This window comes from Suillus fuscotomentosus (genome assembly GCF_016647785.1).
Source record: "Suillus fuscotomentosus strain FC203 chromosome Unknown F5891scaffold_182, whole genome shotgun sequence".
Lineage (NCBI taxonomy): Eukaryota > Fungi > Basidiomycota > Agaricomycetes > Boletales > Suillaceae > Suillus > Suillus fuscotomentosus.
In genome coordinates this window covers 17,776-29,904 of record NW_024539694.1, presented here as the reverse complement: position 1 = coordinate 29,904, position 12,129 = coordinate 17,776, and the positions used below count along the sequence as shown (strand labels likewise).

Below are 12,129 nucleotides of genomic sequence, written 5' to 3'. Positions count from 1 at the left end.
GGATTGCTTAAGCAGCTTCCCATACCGGAAAAGCCTTGGAATTCTATATCCATGGATTTCATCGAGCATCTTCCGGACTCATCCGGCTTTACAGCCATCCTCGTTGTAATCGACCGGCTATCCAAACAAGCTATATTCATTCCTACCCACGACACCATTACCTCTCCGGATCTCGCTAGTCTATTCGTCCTCCATGTGTTTTCCAAGCACGGAGTTCCATCCCATGTCACTTCGGACCGAGGAACAGAATTCATATCGCATTTCTTCCGGTCCTTAGGAAAAGCATTAGATATGGTCCTCCACTTCACGTCCGGATATCATCCGGAAGGAGACGGACAAACCGAACGAGCGAACCAAACCCTTGAACAATACCTCCAGATATACTGCAACTATCAGCAGGATAACTGGTCGGAACTACTTCCCTTGGCAGAATTCGCTTATAACAATGCTCCGAGTGCTACTACCGGAGTATCTCCCTTCTTTGCCAATAAGGGATATCATCCGAACCTATCCGTTCATCTGGAACGTGACCTCTCATCTGCCCGCGCATGAGACTATGCAATAGACCTTGACGAACTCCATCAGTTCCTCCGAGAAGAAATGGCCCACACACAAGAAAGATATCAAGGACCTGCGGACGCCAAACGGAAACCCACTCCGGATATGAAAATCGGAGATCCGGTCTTCGTCAAAGCAAAATACTTCCGATCCACCCATCCGTCCAAGAAACTCTCGGAAAAGAACTTAGGTCCATTCGAAATCATAGCTCGTCCGGGCACGCATTCTTTCACCATCCGACTTCTGGATTCCATGCGCTCCGTACACCCAGTTTTCCATGTCTCGCAATTAGAACCAGCCACACTTAATACCATTCCTAATTGTATCCAATCGCCTCCGCCTCCGGTCGAAGTCGACGGAGAACCCGAATATGAGATATCCGAAGTTTTGGACTCAAAATTAGACCGTCGGAGAAGACAATGTCAACTCCTATACCTCGTCCGATGGTCCGGATATGAAGGAACGGATGAAGAGACTTCATGGTTACTTGCAACAGAGCTCGGAAACGCATCCGAACTAGTTTCGGACTTCCACGCTGCATATCCGAACAAACCCGGTCCTATTCAACTTTGAAGTACATGGTGTGCATACGAAATACAAGTACATTTAGAGAAGAAACAGAAACGGACCAGAAATTCCTACATCTCCATAGACCCATCCGCCTCTCCGGATCCGCCGGCATCACTTCCGGACGCCTTTTCCATCACCTCATCTTCCTCCTCTGGACCCGGAGACGTCCGAAATCCCTTCCGAATATGTCCGAACAACATGGCTTGAAATTCCCTTTGTTGCTGAAGGAACAGCTCAATTCCGGAACTCATCCGGTCCGCTGCAGCCCTGCTGCCTTCCGCCGCCTGAATACTTCTCTCCAAAAGAGTGTTAGTCCTAGCCAGCTCCGCCACTATACTGTTGGCTGCGGCCACCCAAGCCTGATCATCGTATTCCGTCTCCATCTCCTCCAGATCTTCAGGAGTCGGACTCTTCTGACGTTTCTTACCTTTACCCTTCGGAGATGGAGATCCGGCAGCATGCTTCCTCTTCTTGCCCTTGAGCACCTTGACAGTTCCGGGTCGTCTGGGGCATGTAGCCTTGTCCTTCCGGCAGATATCGCAAGACTTGACCTATCCAGACATCAAAACACTCGGATCCGAAAAAACGCGGATTAACTCACCAGAGCATTGCTCTCCGCATCCATCCAAAGGCAAGTCCGGCCTCTGTCACTGCAACGCTTGCAGGATCCGTCCTTGTCAGCGGAAATGGCACGAGACTTTTCATCCATCAGGCAAAACCATCATAACCATCCGAAACTCACCATTTCCTCTACTATCTCCCTGCGCCGTTTGTTTTCTGCCTCCACCCGAATTTCGGACTCTTGAATCCTCTTAAGATCCTCCTGAATCTTCCGCTCCTCCTCCTGACGCTTCCGAATCTCCTCCTCCTCCTTCCGAGCCGCAGCTTCAGCGTCCGCTAGTTGCTGTTGAAGTTCCAGCAGTTTCTGCTTAGCAGTCTTCTGAGATCCGGAGGTGTTGCCAGACATTTTCGATAGAGCGTTATAGAGAGTAAAAAGTGGGAAAGGAAGAATCATCCTGGGACGTCTGTCCTTGAGTATACCTGTCCGATTCCGAACTCAGACGCTTCTCCCATTAACTTCTCCATCATCTCGCGATAATCTCGTCCGGTCCGGACCGATGGTTCTTGTGCCTCTAGGGATCGGCCCTAAGGGGGGGATACTGTCATATCCCATATATTCATGCTTCTCTTCCGGACTTCGGACCCTGAGATCTGATCCGGTCCAATGTATAGATCCGCTTCCGATCCGATTTACGATAAGCTTTCTAATTCATTTCCTGTTCATATAACATTAAACACAGCCTATTCGGTATTTCCTCTTCCCGGTGTTTTGGTTATACTTATTACCGGTATGATTACTGATCCGTTAACCTATGTCTCATTTCCGACCCGCGTTTGATAACCTTTGCACATGCTTCATACATAGCCTCGGACCTTTGCTTACTGATACTTCCGTTATCCTCATAGTATATAAACTCGTGTATATGTCCTGTAGTACCTCAGTTCGAATATCATCTTAGTTTGTCCTCTTTCTGTCCTCCGGACTTGAGTCCTTCTTACTCTTGTCACCCTCCGAGACTTCGGATAGATTCCGATAGTCTATATCCTCGGCTCTACCTTCGGGTAGTCTTACTCTGTTAGTTTCTAGTTCGGATACATCCGGATTAGTCTTATATATGTTTCCGATATCCGGAAGACATCCGGATATACTACGAGACCCGTCTGGACCTTCGGACGCGTTATCATTAGTACTTTGAAATAAGGGACAGTACTTGGGAAAGGGGCACAGCATACGAGCTGAGGCCGAAGTCCTTCGGATCCAATCCTACGAGAGCATGACCTTAACAGATGTCCCCAACGAACCTATCCCAAGTTGCTCCACTCAACACTTCACAGTCGACGAGTTTGCAGCAGCGGCAGCTGAGTGGGACGATCGCAGTGGAGCTGACTCAGAGGATGATTGGTAGCTAACTCCTGGGTGTGCGTCTGAGTGCGAGCATTAGTACTAGTACTGTTCATGTTTCATGGTTGCTGAAAAATAAAATGTCATATGATTAATGCCTATGTGCCTATGGTCCTCCAGGCATACTGACCATTGGATCCTACAATGTGCCTATTGTATACATGTGTGTCCTACACGCTACCTACGTATCCGGGACTTACCTAACAGGCTACCCAACCTACAGATACCATATAGGCTCGCGTAGGCACCGTGTTTTTCCCTGATGCTGGTCCACATTTCCCTCGGTATTTCTAAGTTCGTTTGCCTAGGAAACTTGGCTTCGACGATATGGCTAGGAACACCCCCACAGGAAACTCGACGCGATGCTCTACTACCATGCACAATGCTCTGCTACTGTGCTTGATCCTTTGCTGGCACACAAGTCTATGCCCTGCAAATCCTGCATATGAAATCAGTAATACAAAATAATACCTGCATCTTGCTCATGTCGAACTTCAAGATGCTCACAGTACTTTTCATGGCCAACCATTTGTTACTGTCACATTGCAAATGAGCTACCGGGATAGAGGCTAGTGCCAAGATACCATTGAGCTATGGGATACATGTGTAGAGTACCATACCCGGAGTCCTGGTATATACATGTAACTATTATGTAGATCGGCCACAAATGTTATGTATTAAAGCTATATGTGATGAGCATGCATGTGGGGTAGACGTGAATTGGTTCCGCAGAATCAAACATTCTGTTATATATATTACCAATATTAGCTAGCTAATCACCTTCTGCATATTTCAGTTGCTGTTGCTTAACGTCTGACTCCCCATTGTGCATTTATAAGGTAGTGTATTGGGCGAAAAGGATGTTAATCTCTTCATTTACAAGCCATACTTGCTAGTCCGACAAATATGTATGATCATTATTTAAATTGGTCAAGGAGGCTAGGTGTTTAAAGGTATATATGACATTATCTAACCACTTGCCATACTATCACTGGCGGGGTTTTTCAAAGGTTTTCAATGTTTGAAGCGTAGCACACTCGTCAAGAATTTTTTTTTCTGCTTCTTGACAGACCTGTGGGAAAAATCGTGCTCTATCACACCCAGGTGAAATTTGATTTTTTTGTGATGATGTTCGAGCAGCGGAAGGAATCCGGTTGTGCGATGTCAGTTTGGCAGGGACTGGATATGCTGTTTCAAAATTTGTCACAGCAATGTCACACTGGAGTTTTATAGCTCCGCAACGGTACGCTCGGCAGAATTTTAAATCTCAATATCTGAACGAGGAAATCAAAGATTCTATGGATTCATGCATGTACATTGTATAGACCAGCTATCCACAGTAAGTAAATCTAAATGTATGTATGTGCATTAAGTGGAAAGGATATGATAGTAATAGATTGAGAGTGAGTATGTTCACAAAAGTGTATAATCAAAGACTGGATGTAGGATATATACCAACGAGGATTAAACTCACAGTCCAGGTCATTGCGCTGGTGAGTGATGACCTGGCCCATCTGGAGGCTGCTTATATAAGATACACCTCCCCTGTCGACGGGTCTTACTTGATGTACAGTTTTTGAGTGGAGATTATAATTGATGCTGCACTATAGTCACGGTGCAGCATCCACTCTTTCAACAACTTCACTGATAACATGGTTCTGCCCTCACTCAATCATGATATAGAAATCGCAGTGGTAAGCATCATTTGTATAAGGACAGAGATTGCTTTCACATAGTTTTTGTCCTGTTTGACAAAGTATATAGATTGTAGCATTACAATCATTAACATTCAGTGGTGTGACATATTTCAATGGATGATTTATTGTGAACACAACTGCTCGATGTTTTCTATAGGATCTTCACAGCTGTATTCTATAGACACTAGAGAACACTGGCTAAAATCGCAGAATATTTTTGTGCAGTGCGTAGCTTGCAATATGATGATCAGCAAATTTTGAAACCCAATACCCATTTTGAAAAACCCCGTCAGTGATAGTATTTTACCAGATTGCGGGTATTATGACCATTATAAGGCAGATATAATGGTTTACAGCACATCTTGACTTTCAGTGATGCAGGCGCGCAAAGCTAGATATAAAGCAAGGAGGTCCAGGTGGCTTTGAGTATCAAGGTGCGCATATTGCCATATGTATGAGTGGCGCACAAGATTAAAGGCGTGGGTGCAGGACAAAATGTTCTACGGCAATATGTAGGGGAGGGGATTTCAGTGTGCTCCTGAAATTGCTGTTCTGTCGCTGCATTCCATAGTCGGACAGTGGAATCGGGTGAACCAGACACAATGCGAGTGCCATTGGGGGAGAATGAGACTGACCAAACTGAATCAGCATGCCCTCAGAAGGGCTCACCCAATGGCAGCCCCATTGCTGCATCCCACACCTGGACAGTGGAATCGTGTGAACCAGACACAATGCGAGTGCCATCGGGCGAGAACAAGACTGACAAAACCGAATTAGTGTGCCCTCAGAGGGGCTCACCCAATGGCAGCCCTGTTGCTGCATCTCACAACCGGACAGTGGAATCGTATGAACAAGACACAATGCGAGTGCCGTCAGGCGAGAATGAGACTGAGCAAACCAAATCAGCGCGCCCTTGGAAGGGCTCACCCAATGGCAGCCCCGTTGCTGCATCCCACACCCGGACAGTGGAATCCGAGGAACCAGACACGATGCGAGTGCCATTGGGCGAGAACAAGACTGATGAAACCGATTTAGTGTGCCCTCGGAAGGGCTCACCCAATGGCATCCATGTTGCTGCATCCCACACCCGGACAGTGGAATCGTCTGAACCAGACACGATGCCATCAGGCGAGAATGAGACTGACCTAACCCAATCAGTGTGCCCACTGATCACAGTCTGAATAGCCGTCCAGTTCACAAGTCGGCCATGCATCAGGCGAAGAGTGTTCAGAAACTTTCCAGTAAACTTTGTAGCTATAGTGGACTTGCCAGGGCAAAATGGCAGTGCTGATACATACAGATGTGGTGTGCTGTGCAAAATCATGCCAGCAAACGCCTGCACGAATCTCTGCACATTCATTGCAGAAGACAACATACTTGCATACCCGGATTGGCCCTGTTTTCGCATATAAGCACTTCCCCTGACACCACCAGATCACTCTGTTCTCACCTTCAGCCACCGGGCAATCAATGGAAGCACAGCAACTGCACTGTTGAGTCCATTGAGAAGGCCAAGTGTTTCGATCCAGAAGAGCAGTCGCTCATCATCGAAGAATGATCCTATTTCCTTGGTGAGTTCCCTGTCAAAGTCCGTTGCTCGGACATGCGTAGCCCAAAATCGACAGGAATATGACAGATGCGAGGGAATGTGTGTCGTGACTCTATTCGGCAAACCGGTATCTTTGCTATTGGGGAGGTATGAAGACTTTAAATTACAGATATTGAAGTGAAGGTCGTGCTCCATCACTCTGAGTGACGCAAAAGCAAGATCGTGTTGCGAGTTCAACATCTCTACAAAAAACTCTCCACTGGATGATTTGTTTGTCAGGAATTCCCGGAAGGATGCGTGAAGGGGTCGGATGGTGCTAGATGAGTTGGTGGTCCCACTGAGCAGCGATCCCATGTCTCCTACAATGAGTTCCACTCTGTAATGCTCGCTTTTATCTGGAAAATGGCACCGCATGGCATTCAGGGCATCTAAAGAGAGCGGTTTGGCCGAGCCAAGTACTTGTCCCATCACGGAATGAAACTTGGCTAGAGCTCGCTGATAACCAGCTTCTGTGACGTGTTTCTCCCTCCGCATGTTTTGTCCTAGAATGAAGTTATACATGCCATATAACAAGTTTTCCTGCTCTCCATCATTGTGGGACACAATGTCATTGAGGCGATCAATTGCAGGTGAGCCAGTAGCGATGTCTCGGATGTAGTTGCATGCAAGACGCGCCCACTCGAATAGTCCCCCAGCTCTGTTAGCGAGGTCTGCAAACTCTTTGTCTCCAAGACCAGACACCTTTTTCAGCTCGTGAGACACAAATGTGCGTATGTCTCTCTTAGAGTCTTTTTCTGAGATGTCGTCCATGGATAACCGTTGAATATGTGGAGCATCCTGAAATTCAGAATTGATATCAGGAAGCGTGCGAGAAGTGATGAGAATCCGAAAGTTGGATGGGAGTTCAGTGATTTTGGGAAGACCTTCTCCCTTGAGGGTACCTGCAAGTATGCAGAGAAGGTTGCGCCGTGTCTTGACTTCCCCACTCTCGTCCAGCGCTTTGATTACGATCAAGACAGGCCCCACGCTCGACCCAGAAGACTTCTTTAGTGATTCTATCAACAACTTGTGCCGCTGCTGGACTATGTCTGTCGTGCTCTTGAGCGCATTTGCACGTTCGACTACATTCGCTAATGCGTGTCTCATCTCCGGATCACGATCAGCGAGGTCGCGAGTGATGGTGGAGAAGACTTTTTCATGATGTTTGTCGGTTTGATTCCGGTCGAAGCAGAAACACGAACCGAGCCCTCCCAAGTTGTTGAACCAGTTGGCTATTGTATGAGCGATGGCTGACTTGCCCGTGCCTGCAGGGCCAGATAGCCACAGCACCTGCTGAGCAGTATCTCCGCTGTCATTGATCCATGCAGTGATCCGGGAGAGAACATTCGTGCGTGTCCCTGGTAGGCATAGTTTCGTGGTATTTAGTCCCGTGCCTGCTGCATAAGGCATCCCGCTGAGATCCAGTTTGTCACCCAGTTTGTCACCTAAAGAGGTATTATGAGTGGACGGGAATTCAGAAGCATGTTCGAATCCTTACTAGTACACCGAACAAGATCGGCTATGTCTCGAAGAGCTTGGTCCCGAAATTGTTGCATGAAGTCATCCAAAGCGTTATTGTACCGTGAAATCAGATCATCCGTCTCTGAGATGACATTTTTCCCGAGTCTCTTCCCTGTGATGATGGCATAAGGTTCAAATTATGGAAAGTGTGATGGCTAGAAGACTCACAAAAGCTCTTTTTCTCCAAATAATCCCTGATGAAACACGCATACTCTAGAGTCTGCTGCGCTTGGATGAAATCTGGCGCAGAGTGTCCTTTTGCGACATGAAGCCGTAAACTTGTTCCAATTTGTTGAGAAGAGATTGCACCGATTTGTCGTGTTCTGTTTGAGTGAGAAATAGAGTCAACAACTGCTGAACAGGAAGGTGAAAACCACACGTACTTTGGATGCAGCGGACAGCATGCCCAGCACCATCTTTGCATAAGGATGTACTGCCAACCAAGAAGAGCACCCATACGTTCGCAAGATTCTCTATGACAGTGTCGAAAATTCTGAGTTGTTGAAGATATGTGGTCAAGATATCATCTGCGGCAGCGAGATCTTTTGGGCCATCCTCGGCTTTGGATACCACAGACATCAGGAAAAAACCCAAAATGCCGTAGCCCGAGCGACAGCTATATAGCGCTTTTTAGGCACAGTAGCACTATGTAGGTGCACCTTACGCTACAGTGACCTACATAGCGCTATATAGTCTTTAGCCAAGCTACAAGCGGCTATATGGTTGGGGGATGCTACAGGTAGCTACAAGAGCTATCACTGCAGCTACAAGCAGCTACAGGTGCAACCGTAGTATGTACGTGACATGTCGTTGTATATCATTACTTTATAACACATGTGCAAAACATTTCGCCATCAATGAACTCGTTAAAATAAAAATTGTTCGCCACCTTGTAGGCATTTCCGCTTCTCAACCTCAGATCTACTGATTGTCCCATCCTCGGTATTAAATGGCACGGCCGCACAACTTCGTCAACGTGGATTACAGCAGCGTTGCGGCGAAGTTGGCGGGTTGAGCGCGAGACCTGTTGCATTCGAGAGGAAGGGTCGGGTGGTTTGAAAGGTGTGAACCACTCGACATAAGCGAGGGCTCTGGAATATGCGCCGAACTGGTGAGGTAGAGTGAAAATAGCGCGAACTTGTGCTACTCGTACACCTGCAGCCAGACTGTTAACAAAATTGACCGCTGAGAAACTCAGCAAAAAAATACCCTCAAGAGTATGCAAATGCGAAGAGCAAGGCCTGTCTGCTATCAACGCCATGTCAAACTGGGCTGGAGTACCAGGCTTCCGGCCTGATGGCAACTTTTCTGGAGTTGCTCTGATGCGCCTTCGCTTTGGCACATCGCTAACTCGTAAATCTGGCGGCATTACAATCACCACTTGACGATAAAGATCGAATCGGTCTTGAAGACCAGGGACTATGGTGTTGTGCGGGAGATTCTTGAGTAAGAATGATTGGAGAGCAGGGAGGAACTCGGTAGCACTGTGTGCTGTTATGATGGTTTGAACGGATTGGTGAGGATGCGCGGGGACTTTTGCAAGGACATGGCTTGCTTGAAGTGGTTCAGCGGCAGGAAGATTTGGTGTTTCTGACTCCGAGTCCGTGTCTGAATCTGCGTCGAAGTCATGTGGGTTTGAGTGAGGCTGTTGTGACAACCAATCCAGGTATGTGCTACGTATAAACACGGCTTCCTGGCGTTGGAGCCACAAAGCCATTTGTTCCTTGTAGTCCCGTTTATTGCTAGCACGGTATGAATCCTTTGCGAAATCAATGTGCAAGCACTCGGGAAGTTCGGTGTTAAAGCCGTCAGCTGCGCCTAACAATGTGATGGACTGCACATAATGAGAGAGCTGGTGTAATTTCGGTATGTTGAAATGCTCTCGAACAGCGAGCTCCTTGAGGATGTCTTTATTTGCGTGAAATACAGTCAGGGCGGTTTGTAGGGCTTCGAGGGACTCAGTCGTCTGAATGTGCAGCTGGGCATGATACGAGAAGTCGAGAATAGATCGTGCAACCACCAAAACACGACTGCCAGGCATGACATCAAAACATCATCTTAATGACTCAATAAACACTCACCTAGGTACTGCCCCGCTCAATAAGCCAACAAATACTCTCTGCATCTCTTTATGTTTGCACCCTGTCCACTGCTTCACACTCGATATCCCTTTCTTGAAGTGTCGAAGGCCGGGATAATTCGGGATCGCCTTGAAACGTGCGTCGATCTCATCCTCTCCGATAATATCGATGCACCACTTCACAAGGTGGTCTTTGAAGACACCTTTGTGAAGTTGATGCAGAAGGTCAGGTGTGAAAGCTAGAAAAATGTCTGCGTGAGGCAGATCAGCCCAGAAAGGCTTGTAAACGGCGCGTAGACCATTGGCCTCAAATTCCAGAGGATGCTGACCAATCTTGCGCTTGTGCAAGATTTCTTTTGTTGACTCTGGATCACGCATTGCCGAGTTAAGTGCATCCCCTCGGTCATTTGCGGCTACAAGGCACTTCGGACATCGGTTCTCTTTGCAACAACTGACCAAACACTGTTCCGGGAAATCGGCGACATACGCTGCAAGAATTGGGTAGATACGACGAACCCACGAGTCCGCACACACCATTTCGACACCGTCGTTTCCAGCACCGATGAGAGGTTGGAGCAGTAGAGCCATGCAATGGTGGAAGAGGCGGTATCCAGCCAAGGAGCATGCATCGGGGGTGAAACAGTCAAGTTTGCTAGCTGGTAAGTAACCAATGAGAACGGTTGCTCGTGCTGATGCTTGGCGCCTTTTGCTTTAGCGATGTTTCCAATGGACATGTACACTGGCCATGCCGACTTATCCCCTCGGAACTGCGACAATGACGTTTTGTCTGAAGATAGAATGATTGGTGCTATCGTTGCACCCTCTGGCAAGGCATTCTGTGTGCGAGGTCAGTCTGTTGCTTTGTCACTCCCTCTCAAATAGTCTTACCTGTTTCTCGCCCCACCAGTCTGCTGTCCACATCTCGTCGATGACTCTATGTTGCCCCGCACGGTCTGCATATGCTTTGGCAGGTGAGTACGCCATATGTTCTTTGAAGGCCGGATTGCCAATGAGCTCTTTCACGCATTCTACAGGGTCCCGGCTCCACAATTCAACGTCTTCTTGCAACATTTCGCCTTTATCATCCTCGCAGTTTCCACGCACAGTCACCTTTTTACAAGTCCATCCTGGCCCACGTGGAAGTTTATCCACACGCTGCAAGAATGAGCGGTTGTTATGAAATGAAAGTTTGCTGCAGTTTTGTGTCTGGTTACTAGGGTATCAATATTGTAGGTTCAAATTTTGATCAACACTTTCAAACTTACTATGGGCAGTTTCAGGAATTCTTCGGTCCGCGTCTGACCAAGGTTCTTGACGAGCCAGTGGGCCAGATCCCACTCTTCCCTGGTGAGTGATATCTATTTAGTAGATGCTTTGCCAGCGCATTCGAGCACTTACTTGTCCTCAAAAGGCGACCATGGATCCTCACCCTCTTCCTCTTGGTATGTTCTATATTTTGCAAAACTCGTCTCCCCCTCATGCAGTGCCCAGCCAGCATCCGTCCGAGGTTCAAAATATCGGCCGTTATTGGTGAACGACATCCCATCTTCATCTTCGACTTCCTCGACTGTAACACGACGAGTCTTGCTGAGCGCTGGGTTATCGTCCATATCTGGAGACGGGCGCGGGTGAACATGGCCTGGAGCTGCATCTTGATGGGGGAAGTCAACATCTGGTGCATCGTCTAAGTTCTCTGCCTCTACTTCTTCGATCATTGATTCATACTGTGTTCGACATTCAAGACGCCCTACAATGTGTCTCTTGAGACCCTCGTGTGTAGTTGTTACCTTCCCACAGAATACACAGTGGGGCATGCTGGCTTGTCTGGTGCGATTGACGGTGCGATTGACACGAAACTCGTGTCAAGTCGTGTTGTACCGGCCCTAAGTATCTTGACGCCACAAAAATGGAAAAAACACGCTAACACTATCCTGTCCAGGCTCAAACCGCATTCCAGAAGGTCGACTCCTTCAATCAGATTATATTCGAAGTTCCATGACCTCCCGCCATTCGACACAAACTGCGACCAAAATTGGACTCGGACTATATTCGAAGTTCCATGAAATCGGACTATATTCGAAGTTCCATGACCTACCGCCATTCGACTGGCATACACAAACCGCATTCCAGAAGGTCCTTCTTCTTGGACTTG

At 47.6% G+C, this 12,129-nt stretch overlaps 2 protein-coding genes across 2 annotated transcripts; both read right to left on the bottom strand.

The window, feature by feature from the left end:
- Positions 1 to 6,223: 6,223 nt before the first annotated feature.
- On the bottom strand, positions 6,224 to 7,813 carry F5891DRAFT_1155156 (uncharacterized protein; the record flags this gene model as incomplete). Its single annotated transcript, XM_041365207.1, has 1 exon — positions 6,224 to 7,813. Exon 1 carries the CDS (start codon positions 7,784 to 7,786, stop codon positions 6,224 to 6,226), a length of 1,563 nt encoding a protein of 520 aa, XP_041217132.1. The 5' UTR covers positions 7,787 to 7,813.
- A 904-nt stretch (positions 7,814 to 8,717) lies between these two features.
- On the bottom strand, positions 8,718 to 11,587 carry F5891DRAFT_1132008 (uncharacterized protein; the record flags this gene model as incomplete). Its single annotated transcript, XM_041364716.1, has 8 exons — positions 8,718 to 9,052; positions 9,107 to 9,927; positions 9,979 to 10,400; positions 10,434 to 10,686; positions 10,710 to 10,813; positions 10,866 to 11,183; positions 11,243 to 11,321; positions 11,376 to 11,587. The coding sequence occupies 8 exons, from the start codon at positions 11,585 to 11,587 to the stop codon at positions 8,718 to 8,720; spliced, it is 2,544 nt and encodes an 847-aa protein (XP_041217131.1).
- Positions 11,588 to 12,129: the final 542 nt, after the last annotated feature.